This window comes from Alexandromys fortis, unplaced genomic scaffold (genome assembly GCF_014885135.2).
Source record: "Alexandromys fortis isolate MF-2015 unplaced genomic scaffold, M_Fortis_MF-2015_v1.1 scaffold_40, whole genome shotgun sequence".
In the NCBI taxonomy this organism is placed as follows: Eukaryota; Metazoa; Chordata; class Mammalia; order Rodentia; family Cricetidae; genus Alexandromys; species Alexandromys fortis.
In genome coordinates, this window is record NW_026067966.1 from 7459079 (window position 1) to 7481911 (window position 22833).

At 40.1% G+C, this 22833-nt stretch overlaps 1 protein-coding gene across 1 annotated transcript in view; it reads right to left on the reverse strand.

Moving 5' to 3' along the window:
• Unc80 (unc-80 homolog, NALCN channel complex subunit) overlaps window positions 1-22833 on the reverse strand; it is a 178201-nt gene that overhangs the window by 48991 nt on the left and 106377 nt on the right. Inside the window, 12 exon segments of the mRNA XM_050154194.1 lie at window positions 3520-3621; window positions 4531-4620; window positions 5999-6093; window positions 7182-7365; window positions 8263-8349; window positions 9352-9452; window positions 13808-13951; window positions 16234-16365; window positions 16940-17126; window positions 19745-19876; window positions 20446-20627; window positions 22432-22510. Coding sequence (XP_050010151.1) covers window positions 3520-3621; window positions 4531-4620; window positions 5999-6093; window positions 7182-7365; window positions 8263-8349; window positions 9352-9452; window positions 13808-13951; window positions 16234-16365; window positions 16940-17126; window positions 19745-19876; window positions 20446-20627; window positions 22432-22510 — 1515 coding nt within the window.

Sequence of the window (22833 nt, forward strand, 5' to 3'; positions counted from 1 at the left end):
TGTTCCAGAGTTTGGAAAGCACACCTCTGTGGCACTTGCTCTTGTCTTTCGTTCCTCTTGAAATCACTGACAAAGCACTAGGACAAGGAAACTCCTGAGAAATGAACAGCTGCTGCAGAGACTTCTGACCTAGAACGTAAGCCTCCATGTTGTATCTCCCTGGGGAATTTCGACATCTCAGGGTTTCAGCTTGGAGTAGAGAGAGTGGTGCCCTGAATACAGCAGTCTTTGAAGTGTGAAACAAAAATCACACACGCTCTTGGAGCAGCATTTTTGACCATGCTTTTGATGATCGTGCTGCAAAATAAAATGCTATGGTTATTTCGGGTGCTCTTTGGCACTGTTTGAGCTTTGCCAGCGCCTTATACTTGGCAATAGACTGAGCAGTTAATGGTAGCAATCTTAATCTTAATGGTAGTATCACTTATGTCTTCTAATGATATGCCATCCTCATTTATCTCATGAATGATTGTAGGGATAGCCCAACCCCCTTAGGGGGCATGTTCGCCTCGGGCTAATGTTTACATATAAATCTGGCGACTGTGAGCCTGCTGCCCCTTCTGCTGTCCTGTTCTCTGTGGGAACCTGTGGTCCTGTAAGTCTATTTCCCCATTAAAGCTGTATATATTATTACAGTCTGTCTACATTCATTTACGCCGATACACTTGGTGCCCAACGTAGGTCAATTTTGTTATATGTATATGCATATTTCTTTTTTTTTTTTTTTTTGGTGTTTTGAGACAGGGTTTCTCTGTGGTTTTGGAGCCTGTCCTGGAACTAGCTCTTGTAGACCAGGCTGGTCTCAAACTCACAGAGATCCGCCTGCCTCTGCCTCCAAGTGCTGGGATTAAAGGCGTGTGCCACCACCGCCCAGTGTATGTGCATATTTCTAATCTTGATAAAGGTATTGTGATTATGTAGTTCATTTACAAATGTAATGTATATAGGTTGTTAATGGATAATCATCAATAATAGTCAAGCATGTAGTCATGTTACTTAGATTTTCTAGATATATAGAGATATCAGTTAGGTAGACATTCTTCATGTCTTTCAAAGAATGCAGAATATGGCATTTAATGTTTTAATAACTTAGGGCTTTTCATGGCAATGAGACACGTCTGCTCCTGGCAGCACCAATCTACTTCAAGAGAAAGATGGGCATCGAAGAGGCTCGTTATGGAGTTTGATAGCCATTTGGACAAGAAACTGCTCCTGCCTGGACTGTGCATAAACTGGACACAGAGAACCCACAGAGAGAGGACTGCTAAACTTACCTAAAGGTGAGATGATATTTCAGGGTTCCTGATTTATGAAGGAGTCTGTGAGACATTCTACAGGATACAGAAGAAAGTGACTAAACTGTCTTTAAAATTTCCTGCTTCATGGAAATGTCTCTGGATACCATGGGCCTGTAGGCCAAAGATGGATGCCCCAACAGTACAGAGGAACTTTGGGTGACTGTCCAGGCAGCGAGATGTCTCTGTTATTTCTAGAGCTTTGGACTTCTTGTTTGCTTAGGTAATATTATATCCTTCTAAAGTCTTTGATGGTGTTAAAAAATGGATAGTAATAGTTTTCCTTAGTTATGATAAAAGATAAAGTAGATATAAATATTGTAACTGTAATTCTTACTTGATAACTGTTTTGTTATACGTAATTTTACTATGTTAAAGTTAAAGCCTTTCTTTTTTGTTTAAACAGAAAAAAGGGAAATGATGGAGGAGGGTTATCTTTCTATCTGTTGTTTCATTGGTTAAGTAATAAAGAAACTGCTTGGCCCTGATAGGATAGAAAATTAGGTGGAGAGAGTAAACAGAACAGAATGCTGGGAAAAAGAAGCCAAGTCAGTGAGTCACCATGATTCTCCTGCTCCAGACAGACGCAGGTTAAGATCTTTCCTGGTAAGCCAGCTTGTGGTGTTATAGGGATATTAGAAATGGGTTAGATCAATATGTAAGAGCTAGCCAATAAGAGGCTGGAACTAATGGGCCAGGCAGTGTTTAAAAGAATACCGTTTCCGTGTAATTATTTCAGGTAAAGCTAGCTGGGTGGCGGGAAGCAGCCCCGCCGCTCGTATTACTACAAATGATATTTTAATATAAAAAGTAGTAGCCTCCTTGATGTGTGCAGAAAAAACGATTTGATCAAGTATCTTTGAATTATTGTTTATGTATTTTTCTTAAAAGTAAGTTTGTTAATACACAAGCATTAGAACTACATTGAGAAAATTATCAATTTTGGTGCTGTGTATAAAGTCCTGTTCTGTATGCAGATTGCTGACTTTCTTTAGGATCAAAGTCTGATTTGAGACCAAGCATGTGAATGCTGTTCTGCTCTCCAGTATTAGATTGTTTGGCTGTGTCTGCTCTGTTTTCAGGGTCCTAGTCAGTTGCACAGTAGGGATGGACTCTAGATCTCCGGCTTTTAGTTTGGTGCTATTTTGAGGCACTCACTATATTTTTACCTATTTTTCACCTGACTTAAGTCACTATACTAATAATGGCTGGCTCTGGTGGTGCAGACCGGTAGGATATGCTGAAGGGGCAGAGGCAGGAGGATCTGAGTTCGAGGCCAGCTTGGGATACACATTTAGCTGGGCAGTGGTGGGGCACGCCTTTAATCCCAGCACTCAGGAGGCAGAGGCTGGTAGATCTCTATGAGCTCAAGGTCAGTCTGCTCTACAAGAGCAGTTGCAGGACAGCTAGGACTATTACACAGAGAAACTCTGTCTCGAAAAACAAAACAAAACAAAAATAGTATACAAACTATACCATGTATACTTTGTGTGCACGTGGTACATGAGAGTATGCAGGTGTGCTTGCCAGAGGTCAACTTCACGCGTTGTCATGCTCAGCCTTATTTCTAGAGATGGCAGGTCTCACTGAGCCTAGATCGCACTATTTCAGGTAGGCTGGCTGGTCAGGGAGCCCTGTGGCTCCACCTTCCTTTCCCCAGCACTGCGGGTACAGATACACACCACCACTCTGAACTCTTTATGCGTGTTGGGGTCAGATCCCATGTCCGTATGTTTGCACAGCAAGCTCTTTACCCATGGAGTCATCTTCCCAGCCCCTATTTTTTTTTTTTATTTAAGAAAGGATTTCATGAGAGTTTTGAAACCCTTATGTAGCTGAGGGTGAGCTTGAACACCATATCTGCCTTCTCAGTACCAGGGTTGCGATCATTTACCACTATATGCCACCTATGTATTCCTTCAATACCACTTTATAAAAATGTGAAATGAAAACCCTAGAAACTAGCCTGTTAATAAGTTAGTGTATTTCTATTATATGCTTCATAATATTATCCCATATGAGTTTCTCTGAATAACTTATGCACCAGGATCCAATTTATAAAACTTGCATATTTGAGGGGACAATCTACTGAGCAAAGTTATCTATCATCCATTATCAGAAGACAGGATCATGATGGAGCTGCAGAATCTCAAGGCTGGGAATGTGTGTGCAGCCTCCCCCCCCCCAACAACATGACCCAGAATAAAGAGGTGTGGTTAAGCACCTGTTTCTGAATGAGCTCCTGCCCCCTTTCTGGATGCATATGCACAAGGTTCAGCTGTGGAGATACGGACCTCCGGAAGGGATAAATGTCTCGAACATAGGTCTGCAGTGGGTCACACAGAGAGAAAAACCAGCTCAACACAAATTACGTTTTATTTTCATTTCCTATTTATCCAAAGGCAGGCAGACACAATGTTCACTTATTTTCTAATGGTTTCTGCTTTTGCTACCTTCCACTTCTCATTTCCACAGAACCTTAAAGAAGGCAATATCCCTTTCTCGGGAAACTTTCATTCTGCCCAGTCTGGGTATCTACTCTCAGCACTGGGTGTTTTAGGGTTAAAGTAAGCCTGGGGACCACCTAAAGTATCATTTTGTTTATTAGATAAAGTCACCATCATCGTGTTTAAAGCAAGGGAAAGAAAACCAAAATGGCTAAAATTCCAAAGAGGCACACGGTTGCCATTACTGTATATATGGGCTGGTTAGTCTTCACTGTCAACGTAATGTCATGGGCTGGGGACCTGGACAGAAGAAAAAGGAGGAAGTGATCTGCGCACAGGCACTCCTGCTAGGCTTCCTGACTGAAGATGCTATGGGACTGATTGATGAGCCCCCTCCAGCTCCTGTTACCATGCATTCCTGGCTTTAGTGGATTGACTTTAACCATGAGCTAAAATAACCCTTCCTCACAAGTTCTCTTCTATATTGTATGTGGTCACAGCAATGAAAAGCTGTCAATACAATATAAAAATATGACATGTTCACCCATATCAACCACGATGATTGGCTCAGAGCTCAACCTGGCCTATCTCGTCCAATGATGACAGCCACCCCGGCACACATACTCTAATCAGGTTCCTTTTACAGATGGGGCACTAAGGGACAGAAACAAATCAGTTGGTCCAAAGCCAAGAAACCCAAGTGACCATGCATATAACTGAATGAGTGATGCCTCAGCAGTAATAAGCTGTACTCAGTCAAGGTTTGGGCATGATGACCGCAGACTTACCTTGTTGTAGTGGATGAGGTTCCATCGTTTATCCATGAGGAAGTAATGTGTTGACTGGGATTCTGGGATGTTGAAAAACTCTAGACACTCCTAGAGCAATATCAACAAATTTTATAAATGTTTACCAAGACTGTAATACCTGGTGGGTAGATAATATGCTAGAAAGACACAAGGTAATTCTTAAAGGGACATGAGAACATATAGGGATATGTTTATCTAAAAGTAATATAGTAAAGGCTGGTAAAATAAGTCATCTATTCTTACAGTGTCCAAAGACTTGAGTGACAGACTATGAAGGGTCAGTGGCACCTCCTGGGCATGAGATTAGGGAAGTATACTTAGTAACCACATTAAGAATAATCCTAACTATAATGTATCTAGTGCTTATGTAGGCTGGCTCCAGAGTCTTCCATGTAGATAACATGTATGGTCAAACTAATATGGAAAAGAAACTGACTAGAGAGGTCCTGTGACTTATGTTACACTGGCTGTAGTAAAGCCAGGAAGGGGACACACTGACTGAATCTTGGTATCCACCCTCCAAGGCAAGTATGCAAATGGGTGGTGTCAAAAGCTTGATAGTTTCAAAGAAGTCTGAAAGAAAAGTCATGCCCCCACCTCCACTTTTCTACTTATATTAGGGTCCAGAACTGGGCTCCATTCTTATCCAGTAAGGAAAGATGATTAAGGATGCAGACTCCAGACTCCAGATGAGTGAGGTTACCATCCTAGGATACTCATTACGTTACATTAAAAGCCTTGCAGGTGGGGCTGGAGAGATGGCTCAGAGGTTAAGAGCATTGCCTGTTCTTCCAAAGGTCCTGAGTTCAATTCCCAGCAACCACATGGTGGCTCACAACCATCTGTAATGGGGTCTGGTGCCCTCTTGTGGCCTGCGGGCATACACACAGACAGAATATTGTATACATAATAGTAAATAAATATTTTAAAAAAAAAAGCCTAGCAGGAACAGGTAGCAGCCAACTGCACTCCTTTTGAGGGGGATTCTTATAAACATTAGAAAGCTCTTTCTTTGCCGGCCTGATTTATTCTAAGATATATTTCCTGCGTCATCAGTGATTTCTGTACTATATAGATTGCTCTCGGTATTACATCAGCTGATGGCTAGAATTTACTTCTGTGAGGCCCAGTAAAAAGCTAAAACAGTAACGCCGAATGTTCCTAAACTGGAATCGACAGCTTTCGGGGGAACTGGGAATAACATCCAAAGGCAACGCTGCTGTTTGAGACAGAATCTGCCCAATTTCGCCTGCTTTAATACAGAGCTAAAATGTCAGTTAAAAATGGCAGAAATTATAGAAGTGTACAACAGTAGAGGGGGTTCTGGAGAGAGAAGAATTGGATATGTTAGTTTGAATACAGAAAGTGCCATTTATTATAATTCTACAGCATATTTACTGAGGAGGCTATGGGCATGCATAACAATCAGTCAAAAAGACTTCCGCACCTTCAGCAGGGCTTCAAACTGAGTGTCCTCATGGACGGGCAACTGGGTTGGAATGTCACATTCGTTCTGTCCATGAACCACCAGGGTTTTGGTACCTACCCAAAATAAAAATAACTCTGAACATAGTGCTTCCTGGAAGTTTGCAGTCACAACATGAAACATTAAAACTGAAATAGAACCAATAAGCTTATCAAGTTCTTAATTTAATTTGCTTGCTTTTGAAACAGGTAATACGGTCTTATCCAGCCCAGACTGACTTCAAACTAGGCACATAACCAGTTTTTAAGAATACTAGTGACAATATGACATTTTTTTTTCATTGAAAAATCCCAACTACACAGCATAAAATGTGTAATTACCCATCCTTGTTGGATGAGTATCACAAATCACGTCTTTCAATAAAGTATTTCATAAACAGAAACTAATGTATTCAGCATAACTGTGAGTTAGGAATCACATTTAAATATCACATACATGGAAAGAAGGCATGAGAAATGATTTTATTTTTCCACTGCTAGTTCTACTTATAAGGCTACTAAATGGCGGGGCTGATTTTAACATGGGCTTTTTTTTCTTGCTGTTGGAGCCAGTGTTCTCACCTCTGCATAATTTAGCCTTTCTCTTCATTTCAATGCACATATCCTCGTATATTTTAATACTCTGCGCACAAGGATAAGGCTTTGTTAAAAATCTTCATCCCAAGGACAGACCAGCTGTGCTGAGAGCAGAGGAACTGCAGCAAGAGTTGATAACACCCATTGTGTTCTTTCCTATTTCTCCCTCTTCCTGTTTTTCCCTCTTCCAGCTTTTCATAAAGCCTCCTCTCATTGAGTTTACAAAGGCCGAGGGTCCTTGCTGTAGAAACACTGCCATTCAAATGGCAGTGCCAAAAACTCACTCACAATGGCTTTCAGTTCGACTACTCTCTGCGATAGACTTAAACAAATCTTTAACCTTGGCCACTCTTCAAGGACTGATTTCTTGGCACTCTGTTCAGATATCTGCCTTTTCATCTCACAACTCCTGACTGTTTGAAGGGACTATTATACTCCTTCTGACTATTCTAAACAAAAATTCTTGAGTGCATTCAATACGAGTGGTTGGAATTCTATTTTTCCTGTGAGTGAAAAAGTCCCAATCTTCCAAAGGAGAATATACACATATAATTAGACCTAGGGATTACCTGGCATGGAGGCAGTGACCAGGAGCTTCACCTCACACTGCTCCTTCTTCATCGTCTGCTTGAGATCCTTGAAGAAGAGGCCCTCCACATACCCGACTACCTCCCACAGGAAGGTCAGTGTGGCAGAGATGGCGTCCATCCCCCACTCACACGGAGTCCGCACGAAGTACATGATTAGTCCCACCTGAGTCAAAAGAACAAGCACAGAGCCATGTTCTTCCTACACTCCAGTTTTCCTTTTCTCGAATTTTCTTCTTAAAACTAAATCATCCCTGCATTTATAGTCTTTGCTCAAATGCTTCCTTAACACTTCCAGTGGCGTTAGTCAGGGGACTGCAGAGAGCCCTTGGCTAAGATGGCTTTCATGTGAATCAGATATTTATTTTTTTCCTGGGCAGCCAACGAGTGGACACTGAGAAGGAAGACCAAATTTGTCATAGACACAATAAAGGGATTACAAACATTGCCCACACTTGTAGATTTGTGGTGTGAGCTGTTTATCACGCTGCTACAGATGTGTATTCATGTGGCTGAAACGGTTATAACACAAAGGGAGAAAAGGTCAAAGATAGTTATTTGTCCGTCAGTTTGCCTGGATTGAGAATAGTTAACATGCCTCAGTATCCAAACAGAATGCATAGTCAAATGCATTTTAAGGTTTTAAGGAGAAGAATTTGAAGAAAGAGCAGGGAAGTCTGGGAGGGGCCAAAGAGAAGCTGTTGGATCATGCTAAAGCATAAGAGCTGCTACGGAAACCTACACTTACCATTCTTTCTAGCATGCGTGTGTGAGTGTGTGTGTGTGTGTTGGGATGACTAAAAATGACGTGAACTAACTAATGTAGGCAGGTTGCGTAATGCTGAAAGGAGGACCAAGAAAATAACGTTTATTGAGGGTCCACTGGATGCCAAAGATTGTGCCAGGCAGGGATTTCCACATACTAAAAGTGGAAACTTCTGCCAACCACCCTTCAATTATACAATTATGAGGAATTTATTGGGGAGGGATCTCCACTTTCCTTTCTCCATGTTCCTAATTCCTACCAAAAATCATTTCTAATCTATTAGCTGCTGATACTCACCAAGTAGTTGAATAGGATGTGTGATGTCTGAGCTGGAAAGTCTCCGATATTTAAGAGAAGTTTGCGCAGCATGTACATTAGCTCATCCTAAAAGAAAAGCAGATGCGTCAGCCCCCACGCAGCAGCCCCCACACAGCCATGCTGTCAGAGACTAACTGCTTGAAAAGAGAAGAATTTTCCTAACTTTTGCCCTTCAGTTAATTTCAATTACGTTCACCACTTTAACATGGCAGAGCAGAAACCAATCCATAGATACTGATACTACATGTGATTCTTACTATGCAAATGAGTGGGACTCTTTTCTTTTATGGATAACATATAAATATCGCACCTCAGCAGACCATTTTATTTTAAAATACAACTGTGCATTGTGTCTACAGGTAACTGGTAGATCATGGAAGGGTTGTGCACTTCGCTGGATGATGCATTTGTCATGGCTGCCAGGTGGAAAGGGAATGTGGGGAGGGACCTAATCTGGAAAGTACTGTGAGCACTAGATTAATTGACTTCCCTAATTTGGTTTCCTAGGCTTCAAATCAATGAGATAAAATGAAGCCAAGGAAAGATAAGTTAAAATGCCTGTAAACAACCTCACTTCCCAGAAGCCAAACTCAATCTTCTAGTGAATATAATCACAATAGAAACCATTTTAATCATCAGTTTGTTTTCTTATTGTCCAGAAAATGACCTTTATTTAACACCTTGCAGGTGTTCTGGTAAATTAGCTTTTTGGGTGATGGAGAACATTAACATATTGGAATAACCCCCTTAGCATTCCAGGCTACCAAATGACTAGAATTCTGTATATGTATTCAACCCTAAAAACATCAAGCTTCATTTAATATTTGTATAAAATATTGAGAATTTTGTAAGTTGTGGGGTTACCAAGCAATGTACCATGCACACATGGAAAAAAGCAAGAGAAATCTCAACTGTACTAGCAAAGATGAATATTGCATATGATTACATAAAAGGCACCTATTAGGAGACGTCAGAGTACACTAACGTCACACACCAACACTGTCGAGTCCTTTGCTTGCTTCCAGCAGAACCCATACACACAGCTACAGACAAGGAAGAGCAACTCACTTGTCTATTGCTGATAGTCAATTTTTCCAGGAAATGTCGAAGAACTGTTGATGGATCTTCAATTAAACAGTTCCACAAGACTTGCTGGGCCACAGCACTGACTTCAGAAGAGAAAAGAAAGTGGCCATAAATTCATCAACCAGAAGAAGTTTTCACATGATTTACTAAACTTCAATGAGCCCTTTTTTTCTACTTTGAAAACTTTTCCGGAGTTGATGGTTTTCTATCATGTGAGTCTTAGGGATCTAACTGATGACCATTGGCCAGTAGTAGCATGAGGGTTCTAGGGGAAAGTGACCCCTTTTGATCAGATCTGAGGCTGTTCCACAGAATGGATTTCACGGCTGGTACTGTAATTTGGTCAACAAGCCATGACTAGGATTCTAGGGGGAACCTACTGATGCAATACTAAATGGTCTTGTTGTCAAACTAGCTTCTCAATATTTATGTTTATATCTACAGATATAAACTTATAAAAGGTAAGCTGCTCTTACCCTTGGTCAAAGACACTCTTCTTTTGCAGTGAGAATTGCTTAAGACAGAAACTCATGGTTGGTCCAAGTCTTGAGAATAAGGGGTTGCAAATATTCAGCCACACAATGGATAATCTCTATGACCCTCCTTCCATTCAAGGTTCAAGGAACGTTGAGGAAGAGTGGGTAGAAAGAATGTTAAGAGCTAGTAGATGATAAAACTACTCTAAAATGCTGTCTTCTGGACAGGGTTGGTGCAAAATCCACCCAGCAGGTGGGGTTGCCTGTACAAGACTAAGGCAGTCAAAACTCCAGCATGTGTGGGGGAGGGGCTCCGGAGTCTGAACTTTTTGCTCAGGAGCTAGTGGCATTTGATGGCTGTAGAGGGAGGGAGAGTTACTTTTCTTTGGGCATGTGGCTATTATTAACAAGTTGCCTCTGCCTCTGGATAGGCCCACATCATTTCCACATGGTCAGCAATAACTGGATGCAGGGGCTACTACTATTGGTAACCTGAAAAAAGAAAGCATCCTTGCTAGAGGATTGGCACAGAAGTCAGGAGGGCTGGCTGCTGTTCAAGAGGACCTGAATTCAATTCCCAGCACCTACAGGGTGGCTCACAGCCATCTCTGATTCCAGTTCCAAGAGGTCAGATGCTCTCTTCTGGTCTCCTTAGGCACCAGGTATGAATGTGGTGCACAGATGTATACACAGACAGAAACCTTACACATAAAAAAATAAAGTAAAATAAAAGGAAAGAAAACATCAAACTGAGAAAAAGAAGGGTTTGTGGGAGTGAGTTGGAGAGAGGTAGAGAGATGGATGAATATGATTAAAATTGTACACATGTGTGAAATTTTCAAATAATAACTATTATTCTTTAAAAAGTAAAAAGGAATAAGCTCAAATGGTCATGATATTAAAAAAAAATCGTCCTCCGAACACTTTTTGTATTAAAAGGAAGAAAGCTGCTGGTTTTTGTTTTTATTGAATATTTTCTCAATTAAGGAAAAGAAAACAAGATTGAATCAGCACCATGCACAAACACTGTGTTTGTGAATATATTCGTGAGTATATTCAGTTGTCTTCCCCCTGGAGACCAGCCTAATGTTGGCAATGCAAGTCTTCGTTGAAATAATGTCAAATTTCATTGCATTTTGCATAAATTCAGCTTTAAATTTTAATTTTTAACATGATTTTCAGATTCACTTATTTTATTATATATATGTGAGTGTTTTGCCTACATGTGTGTATGTATACTCCAAGTGTACCTGGTGTATGCAAAGATTAAGTCAGAGGGCACTGAATCCCTTGGAACTAGTCACAGATGGTTGTGATCCACTATATCAGTGCTGGGAACCAAAGCAAATGCTCTTAACTGCTTATGCTTACCCCAGCATAAATTCCTAAATTTATGTTTATAAATTTAGGTTTTAAAATGTGGTTTGGCTTAATATACAAATAAAGTAAGAATGAATTTTTATTATCCAGATACTTTAAACAGTATCTATTTCAGCAAGATAAAGTAGTTGAATTTGCAGTGATTTCATTCATAGGAATAAATACATAATACTATGGGGACAGCGCTACTTCACTGAAACACAGGTCAGGATGAGGTTCCCTGGATAGCCTTGGGGAAGGAAGCCCATGAGTGGAGGTCAACAACACATGATCTTCAGTTTGAGCAGTGGTCCTCAGTTCTGCTGGTTTCTAAGCTACGAGCTTAGAATATAGTATGAATTTATCATCTAGACTATATTTTGATAAATAATACTAATATTTTTTGCTTCAGAAATTAACCATCTAATTAAAATCAAGAGCTATACAAATAAATACTATGAATAAGAAATATATAATTTTAAGCTTTAATTTTCAAGTATCTTTCCTAATAATTAAAATGTATGAGTGACCTCAATGCCCCTCGACCAAAGAATGGATAAGGAAAATTCGGTACATTTACACAATGGAGTACTACACAGCAGAAAAAAATAATGACATGTTGAGATTTGCAGGCAAATAGATGGATCTAAAAACCATCATACTGAATGAGGTAACCCAGACCCAGAAAGACAATTATCATATATACTCACTCATAAGTGGCTTTTTGACATAAAGCAAAGAAAACCAGCCTACAATTTACAACCCCGGAAAACATAGACAACAATGAGGACCCTAAGAGAGATATACATGGATCTAATGTACATGGGAAGCAGAAAAAGACAAGATCTCTGGAGTAAATTGAGAGCATGTGGACCATGGGAGAGCGTAGAGGGGAGAGGAGAGGAAGGGAGGGGAGCAGAGAAAAATGTATAGCTCAATAAAATCAATAAAAAAAGTATGATAATGAGTGTGTGTGTGTGCACGCTTGTGTGTGGCGCTGGAGACTGAGCCAGGAGTTTACAGACAGGTGCATAGATACAAGACAAATGTTCTATCACTGAGCTCGATACACAAACCAGAGATGGGGTTTCTAGGTCAAAACTGCTTACTAAAATATTTTTATAAGACTGAAAAAAGTCTTATTGCTTCAATAAAGCAATATGATATTTAAAATATGAAAATACAGAAAAAATTGGAGAGAAAATAAAAACTGTTAAGTTTAGCATAGAAAGCTACTAACTTTGGGGTCTGCTTTTCACATTCATGAAAATCATACATACACATATTTAAAAGCAGCTTATAAAAAATACTATTCCAAACACTACTTAGCATTGAGCAGAACACTCTTTAAGCTAACTTTTTTGACTAGGATTTCCAAAGTGTTGAGAATGCTATCATACAGAAGCAACACGATCTAATTGATATCCTGTGTTTAGGCATTTATATCATTTTCAAAGATCCATTATCATATATGATATATAATGTACAAGGCCCTTTACAAGTTTTTATACTAAAAAACCAACTTTATGCCAAAGGGTTTTTCTAGCTTTCAGCCTTTTACGCATATTGTGAAACAACATTCCAATGCTTGTCCCAAATTTATGCTTCTTTCTGAGGTGTTATTTTTCTTGATAATTTTCTTGCCTTTTCTCTAACTTTGGATAGTTCAATTTAAAATAAGGTTTGCAGCTTTGTAAACAAAATGTAAGATAGTTTTGTTTTACGTCGTTGTGTCATTCTTTTGTGCAGGATGTACTTTTGTGTGTAACAGGCCCAGAGACTGCTTAGAACTTTTGCTCATTTTAGGGTGGGTATTAAAATTATAATTGAGTTTCAATATTAATAATAAAAATCTTGTGCTCTCTCAAAGTAAAAATATTAAAATTGGAAGAATATTAACCTTAGCTGAGTCTGGTGGCCTAGGCTTGCAATTCCAATGCCTTGGCAGGGGTGGGGGTACTAAGGCAGGAGAAATTCAAATTCAAGGTTAGCCTCAGCTGTAAGTTAGTTTAAAGCAAACCTAGCAACTTAATGAGACTCTATATCAACGTTTTAAAGGAAGACGAGGATTGAGGGAGCATCTCAGTGTTAGAGGTCTTGGTTATTATGTGCAGGATCCTAGGTTCAGTCCTTAGCAAAGGATAAAAAAGAAAAACAAGGCAAAAAGAATATTAACTTTCGTCCATTATAAATATAGCCACTTTATCCCTATTTTATTATTCTGTCTTTCAGACTTCTCTTGACTGGTATATCTGGAAAGACAGTCAAGCAGGAATGAAGGCTTTGATGTGATGGAATTCATAGCTGAGATTTCTGAGGTGGGAAAAAAAATCACTGTTTGACTTCTTGATAGTCAAATATGTTATGTTTTCTGGTAATAAAAATTTTTATGGACCTAGCAACCTATTTTAATGCAATTTCTTGGTAAAGGTACTAAAAGTAGCAAGAGAAGGAGGCAGAGAAACTGATTACATTAGTGTGCTATGTTCAACATCTATAATTATAACATGTACATAGAACAATCTAGCATATGGTAGACAGAACTGCTGTCTCCCATCAGATGGCAGGGTAAGAATGAAATGGCTTGGCCGGCCAGATGATACCTGCCACTCCATCTTCTCGCACCTCTCCATCCTCCATTAAGTGAACGATGGGAAGGACTGCTGCACAGATGCATGCTGGGAATACTGCTTGCGGAGGCTGAGGCACATGGTGGTTTGGTGTGTGTTCAGTGGTGTGTTCCTCATCTGGAGGGAAAGACAAAATCCTAATGCAACAACAATTTGCAGTTCAAATCCTATTTGACAAAACAATCTATAATATTGCTAAAATAAAAAGTGTGGCATCAGGGAGAGTGCCTTCCTCTACGAAACAAAATCAACCCTCTTCCCCAGCACTGTCATTAACCTTGTATTGTAGAGGGAGAGAAGCACAGGCAGAGCGAGAGAGGGAACTGGTTCATAGTATGAAATCAGAGAGAACAAAATTCTAAGTGAGGAGTAAGGCGTTTTTCATAGTGCCATGTGTCACAGGCATGTGTGAGAGACTATAATGCTATAGCATGAACATCGGGTAGCAGAAAGCATGTGCATTTAAGGCAGGAATAGTGAAACCCAGCCATATTAATGTCCTCATCTGATAAATACAATAAATATTAAAATTGATAATTGCTTTGCTTAGAATAAAGGAAAGGGCAATGAAGGTAGTAAAAGTCAAGCAAGGTAGTAAAGTTATTTAACAGCATATTGATATGAAAATAAAGCCACTTATTAATACAAAATAAACATTTTTTATACCATATAAAGAATGTTGGCTCTTTGAGTGTTCTATAAGACAAGACTTCTCTTATGTGTCTATCGAGATTTTAGGGGGCTGTGAGGGGCTGGAAGATAAATGCTTTACTCAGTTGTTTCCAATCCTACCTGTTCATTCAGTGCATATGGAGTGCTAAAGTGACAGATATGGAGTAGATAGAATATAGACATCTGTCACATTATAAACTTTATTCACTTTTTTTTTTTTGAGATAGCATTTCTCCATGTTGCCCTGGCTGTATTGGAACTCACTCTGTAGACCAAGCTGACCTTTAACTCACAGAGATTCCAGAGATCTACCTGCCTCTGACTCTCCAGTGCTGGGATCAAAGGCGTATACTGTCACTGCCCAGCTTTTTTCTTTTCTTTTTTTTTTTTTTTTTGACTTGATTCACTTTCCATAGAAAATGTATGAGGGACTCAGAGAAACAAGAAAACACTGTTTATATCCGGGAACAACTGCGCTCAACAGAACCTGTTCTGGGGATGCTTAGACAGAATTCACAAGGAAATCAAAGAGTTACACAGCACTGCACCCAGGCACATGCAAAGTGTCAACAGAAAACACTGTTGTCCAGCATAGAGCAGGATGTACTCAGAAAGGAAGCCACAATAAATTAAAGGCCTAACTCACAAGAAGTGAATAGTTTCTGTTTGCAAATAACATGACTGTAACTTCAAGATTATATATAATACATAATAATATATAATTTATATATAATCCTAAGGAACATACACAAAATATCACTGAAAATAATAAACCATCTTGCAAGGCAGTGGTGGCACATGCCTTTAATCCCAATACTTTGGAGGCAGAGGGAGGCAAATCTGGGTGAGTTCAAGGCCTACTTGATCTACAGAGGGAGTTCCAGGACAGCCAGGGCTGTTACACAGAGAAAACCTGTCTCAAAAAANAAAAAAAAAAAAAAAAAAAAAAAAAAAAAAAAGAAAAAGAAAGAAAGAAAGGAAGGAAGGAAGGAAGGAAAGAAGGAGGGAGGGAAAAGAAAAAAAACAAAAGAAATAAACAATCTCATCAATCTCAAATTTTCAGGTCATAAAACATATGTGGAAAAATTAACTTTTATTTCCGCACATTAGTAATAAAAATCCTTGTAAGTGAAATTTGAAGAATAAGTTTCTATAAACTGGCAAAAACAACAAATTAAATAGGAATAAATTTGACAAAAGAAGTGTAAGATTTGTAAACCAAAAAAAAATCACACATATTAAAATAGTATGGATGGACAGATAACCCGTGTTCATGGATACAGTGATTCAGATACATACGCCTAATGAATGAACCCATCTTAAAATTCACACAGGAATGCCAAGAGATCAAGAATAGCTGAAACAATCTTAGAGATGAAAAACAAAGTGAGAGGGGCTTTCACTTCCTTTAACTAGAAAGCTATAACCAAGACCGAGACCGAAACAGATCAGTATAAAAGAATCATGAGATACGTCGCTTCGCTCACAGTCTTTTGAAAATAGTGCCAAGAAAAGTTAAGGGAGGGTATACTTAATAATTATTAAACAGGACAACTAGATACATCTCAGCAAAAGAATAAAGCCTGGATGCTAATATCACAGAAACCTTGAACTCAAATTTGCTCACATAACTAAATATAAACTCTAAGTCATAAAGCACTTCTTTATTAGAATATGTTTCAGAACAAAGTAGTCATCAAGAACAGCATGCTGGCCAGAAGACACACCTTCAGCACTGACTGCTGAGCGTACAGACCAGACTGACCCTCTGCGGAAGGAGTAATTCCGGTGGGATGTACTGGAGGTGCAGGATGGACTCACAGACAGCCGTCGGGATGTCAGATTGGCGACTTCTTCTACTGGCAAGCAGAATGGGGCATGTGAATTTGGGTTTTATAATGCAAATTTATCATCACCACAAGTAAAGTTATACTTACATCAAGGACTCCCACTCTCAGACCGGAACGCTAGGTAACTTTACCACATACTTAGAAAACCAAAGAACTTCTACAGAAGCAGAAAATACCTTGTAAAATTCCCCACAAATGCTAAATCAATGAATTTAGAATGGTTCACAGATCATTTTTTGATACCACCAGAAAGCTATTTATACTTGGGGATGTTAAAAAGGGCTAATAGGCAAACTTGTTTTTAGTAAGGAAGACTCAGCAAATTTGCTGTTTGTGCATGGGAGATTCATCTTTCCTGAATGACAACCAGTTCTCAACCTGCTATCAGACTGGTTTGTTCAAGGTTACTACTACTCTCTAGGTATGCAATAATTCTAAACTTCAGAAAATAGCATTTTTTCTCTCTTTGTGAAGGAGAGACAGGGGAGAGCATGTCACGAGGTTTCATCCTTATTTATCTGAAAGCCAGTTCTTTCCCTGTGGCATACCCCCCACCACCATGAAGTCCCAGCTGGGAAGGCACCTTCTTCCTCAGGCTCTGAGTTGGGTGTGCAGGTGGGCTCATAGCAAGCCTCTTGGGTGATGGGGATGGCGGTGATCAGGCTGGCTTCACGACCAAGACGTTTCTTCTCTTCTTCTTGCTGCAAGTTCTTTAAGATGTGCTCTGCCCGCTGATGAGAGCGGGACACAGCCCGGGCAGAGAAGGATTTCTGTGGAGACACAAAAGCAAGTGCATGGCCACATTTCTTACAGGATCATAGGCACCAAGAGTGATCCAACAATCACTCAAAGATGGGAGCTTGCCCTCAGGAAATGTTAGGTCATCCATGACCTTCCTATCCATCCATCTATCTATCTATCTATCTATCTATCTATCTATCTATCTATCTATCTATCTATCTATCATCTATCTATCCATCCATCTACCTACCTATACACACACACACACAACACACATTAAAATTCTGCAGTTGGTGATTTCCCCCCTACTCATCGTTATTCCTCAAGCATGTCTGTGACTGCTGGAAACAACTGTATTTCACATGTTCAGGTGATAGCAATTCACGATTTAAACATGAAGAATAACTTTTATTAAACTGGCTTCAAATGAGAACATTTATCATATAAGGTTAATCAAATAGAACATGCAAAGGAGAAAGAAAGAGTTATGGCTCTCAAATAAACTACTTAGTTATATGATTTACTTCATTTTATCACTCCAGTATTTGCACAATGTAAATAGCATTCCTTAGTAAGTACGGCGGCACACTGGAAATACTCTGTAGGAGACTGCTACTGAATGTGAAGTAGGATGCTGTAAAGTTGAGTGCAAAATAAGAAGTAAACACATTAACACCAATCTACCATCCCACACATGAAAGATAGAGACTAAGAACAGAAGATTCATCCCATGCAGTGGCTCCACCATTTATGTCTTCCTTAGTAATGATGCATTTGCTGAGATAGCCGCTGAGAGCTGTAGGGACAGAGTCAGTGATCAGAGCAAGGCAGTGGCCACTGGAGTTGAAGTACGATGGCAAGTTCACATCTCCCTGCTGCCCTACAGTCACAGATGGTTCTAGAGATATCCAGTTTACCATGATGCATGCCACAAGCAGGTGAATGGTGCAGCACCAGCTCGCATGGTTAGTGTCCAGGGCCAGGTAGCTAAGCTGGTCTGTTATAAGGCAGACTGTAGCAGCTGGAAACAGAGAGCATGAACGCTGGATATAAAATCCGGAAATGGTTCTCATCGTTGTTGGAAAAGAGTTACTGGTATCAAAGGAACCCATCTGGGAGGAGATTCAAAGACACGTGTGTTGGATGCCTGAGTTACTGCACACATGATTGAAGAGACAGGTGTGCTTTCTTTGTCACTGCCGGGCCATCAGGCATGGAGACAATAGCATATGTGAGGGATGTAAGGGCTCAGATGAACTGTTCTACAGAGAACACTGCAAATGCCTAGAAAAATCTATGCATGACCTGCAGAGATGTTCAACTCCACATACTCAACTGTTTTCAAAGATGTGTGAATCAAAATACCAACAATTTATTTTACCATTCAAAGTATCTGATATACAAACTGTGTGAGCTGAAGTCCCCACCCCCATTTACACAATGCAGAAAAAAATCATACTGGTGTTCAAAATTTTGTAGACCTAGACAGAATTTCTTATTTGTGGAAAGTAGGAATGCGCAAACTGAAAGCCAAAATTATTTTAGTTTTTATTTAGTTCCCTTAATAGCCACTAACTACAAACCTCTGCAACTGACCTAAAACCCCTTTTAACAAGTAACCTTTGGGATGTCTTCGATTCATAAACCACAAGGCTTTACCAATGCCAAAGTTAAAGATATTAAAGGTTAGTGTTTGAAGCAGAGAATGCCTCATCTTTCTTCTAGAACTCTCTAATCTTCCCACACGTTTATTTAGTAATCACATTGATTAATGACTTTCTTTTGTTCTGAGACTGAGATGTGCAGGAAACTTCTTGCAAGGTATCATTCAAAATAGTACAATTCTATATTTGTAAGCCATGTCATTAATATTTGGTTCAGAATTAGCTATCTCTTATTTTTGTTAGAGCAAGAGATGAGTTTTGCATTGACAACAGAAAATGTATTTTTGTATAAAGTGCAAGATAATGGTATAATCTTTCTAAAGGCCTTTTGGGAGATCTATGAAATATACTTAACATATACACACCAAATTATGAAAATTCCATGGACATGTGGTGGGTTTTCACTGAGATGTGTTCCCTTTCTATGTTTGCTTCATTTTTGAGTTTCTAAAAGGCACTATTGTTAATAGAGGCATGCTGCTCGATAGATGATAAAGGTGTGCTTTGAAGGCATCTATTCCAAAAGGCACATATTTGCTTTGTTCTTTTTTTCTGTAAATAACCTCAGCTGTATCTGTTACATGTGGCAGTGATATCTACGGGGGCTGTAACACTAACTGGTGGCAATGGTGATGGTGGTGACGGCAATGAAACGAGAAAGAAATTTTTGAGTCCGAAGTTACTGACTTTTTGTTTCTTCTTGCTGGACCCATATCTTCAACCACCAAGCAGCTCACACATTGCAGTTAAATTAATATAATAACAATAGTAGCAAAAATGTTTTGTTTTCCAGTAAATAAATGCCTGCTTCATGCTTTGAAAATAAAACAAAATTTAACTTGACAGAAGCTGGTTTCTACTATTCCTGGTACTGTGGGTCACTGTGGCTTTCTGTGTTACTGCATTCTCATAACAAGAAACCAAGCGGTTTCATGCATCCCATGCAGTGTGGAGATATGGGAAAGAAAGGGCCTGGTACTCACGGACTGGTCTTCATTAATGGGGTCCTGGACACTCCCGCTGCACTGAGGGACCCATGGAGGGTCAAACATTGGGACAGATGGCATTCCAAGTACTGGCGAGGGCAAGGTGAAGTTTATACTGGGAGGCGGGATCTGTTAGTTGACATAGAAGAGTGAGATAAGATGGAGGAGAAGCTGGAAACAGTTGGAGGTAGAGGTCAACACTGTCTGCCTTAGTAGGTGTCAAGGGTCTGAGTGGCCCGTTAGAGGCATAAGAAACACCAGAGAAAAGGGCTGTTTTCTAAGATTTTTCTGTCACGGCACAGCATGATCCTCTTTGGGCTCCAGTTTACTCGTCAGCAAAATGAAGTGTTTTAACAAAATGATCTCAAGTTGTGCTGATCACTCTATGCTGCCCCAAATGTTTGCATGTGTGTGGACAACAGAAAGCCTGGGCAGTTACAGTCTACACTGAGGTACTTACCCCGAGGACGGCACTGAGATATCCAGGCTACTACTGACTTGATTGTCTTGTCGTATGCTCTTCCATATTCCAGTTTGTTTAATCAAATAGCATCTATTTATTTATGAGTTAAGCTTACTGATACATTCAGAGGGAAGAAAAATTCTTTCGCTGTGCACTGTGGGTCTGGGTTTCATGCATTTAGACAAGCCCTAGGTTGGCTGTGCTGATCTAATTTCATGGACATAGCAGCTCTCACCTTAAAAATCTGCTGGGCTCCCTCTTCCATCCTTGGCCAGACCTGATAGCGAAACCTCCAGAGCGTGTGGAACTTGAGGACAGCATTCAGTCTCTGTACAGTTTCTGCATGGTGGAACTCGGACATCAGCATGTCCGACACAGCTTCCGGTACCTTCACCGCACACAGCAGGAACATGGCAGCTGAAGACAGCCAACAATTAATTCATCAGCTGCACATCTGAAGACACTGCGTTGTTTCTAGGGTTTGAGGTGATATGGGAACTGTTCCTATCTCCTCACAACCAGCAGTGGCCAACACTAACAATGTTCTAGCCAATGGAAGCTAAACAACAAACGTTGCTTGACTGGGACATCTAATAATTGGTGGCAAAGCAGGGACAGCATGACCTTTTGGTAGAATACTCATCTAATCAAAGCTTTTGGCTCCTGGTGAAAAAGCAGAGCCAGAGAAAACAATGAAAAAAAGTCCATGATGTAGATTCTACTCTGAACATCTGCCCTTCCCAGAGACCGAGAAGCAAAAAAGTGATTCCATGAATTTAAAGTCTTAAAATCTTAGATTTTGAGAAAAGCTAAACTTTAATAAGAGAAATATGGGTGTGTTGGTTAGTTACAGGGCTTGTGAATAAAGAGAAACACCCCCATAGCACAGAAAGAAGGGCCAGTGGCAGGCACAAAGACATATCTACACGCACACTCTCTCTCTAAAGCCCCAAATCATGCTCAGTTGTGCCAGCCCAGCTGAGGTTGAGTCCTACTCCTGACACCCCTCTGCTGCATGACCTTGGACGAGACTCTTAACCTCATGGCTTCATTTCTTCCCTGGAAAATGGCCAGGAAGAATGATGAGTGCTTGGCACCACCCACTCCAAGTTTACGGAAATGCTATGCCAGAAAGCGTTTCTTGCTTCTGCTGGGCATCTGAGATTTCACGGCTGCCTAAGCCATCTTTCCAGCCTGAAAAGCACTTTGTGAACTGAGAAGTTTGCTGAAGTTCTGAAGTGCATTTTATTTTCTCTAGCGAAGTGACATAAAGCACGACTGTCTGTTGTGTGGATTTTATGGCTCTCAGATTCTGCGAGGGACAAACTTTCCACAGGGTCCTTCACCTCTGACTTGAGTGTGTTCATCTCTAGAATGAACTACTTATGCCAGGGCATAGTGCACACACCCATAGTCCTACAATGAGGCTGGGGTTGGAGGGCAGCCTGGGCTGCACAGTGAGACGCTGTCTCAAAAACAACAGCAATGGCCCAAACCCCAACAAAACAAAACAAATTCAATTTCATTAACAAAAGGAGATATAATTTTATAATAAGTTACTGTGATCATTAACTTTTGATAAGCCATTTTAGCCTGCTAGCTATATAAATTTCCACTCTTCATTTTTAAATGAATTCCAACCTGCCTCAGTTTTTAAGTATCATGTTTATTTTTTACATCATTGAAGAGTTCAACCTTTGTCTTCTTACCACAACAGTCATAAGCTGCCCGCAAACCAAATTTTGTGTGTGTGTGTGTGTGTGTGTGTGTGTGTGTGTGTTAAGAACAATTCTTTCCTCTTAACACCTCCATAAAAATCCCAGAAAAATTAGTCTCCTTTGCTTTCGTGGCTTGGGAAGGTGAAAACTCTTTTCCTCATTACTTTTTGGGGAACCTTTTTTCTACTGAATTTATTTCTCTAGACCTCAGAGGGTAGAGAAGGCTGGTGCTTCAAGGCCATCTCTGTACTCCATCATGGTACAGACCCCTCTCCTGAAGAGATGCCAGGCACCCATTGCTTCAGCTGCCACATGCATGAGGACACCAGTGTCTCACGACTCACTATAAATGTCACCAGTTACTGGTCACTTAAAATCAACCACTACTTTATGTCTTTGTTTTCAGGCTAGAGATGAGCCTGGAGCCTTGTACACACTAAGCAAGTGCTCTGCCAGTGAGCTGCATCTTTAATCCTTGAGGTTTGTTTCTGTCAGGGTCTCACCATCTATCTCAAGCTGGATTGGAACCCAGACTGATCTCAGTCTCAGGATCCTCCTGCTTCTATCTCCTGGGTGATAGAACTGTAGGCATACATCACCACAAAAGTCATGTCTTCAAAAACCAAACTGACACATGTTAAGTTAGACAACAGTTATTATATAACTTGTTGGCTCAGGGCCCACGAGCAATTGTCTCCAGTGATAAAATGGTCTATAGCAACCTGAGTCTTTGTGAAACCACCTGAGTTGTCCAACTCATTTCCTCAAGATTTCTAAACAAACAGAAGGTATTTTTACATCTCTATCAATTTGCCCACACTTTCCTCTGGGTTATCTCTGTGTGTATGTGTGTTTCTCTCTCTCTCTCTCTCTCTCTCTCTCTCTCTCTCTCTCTCTCTCTCTCT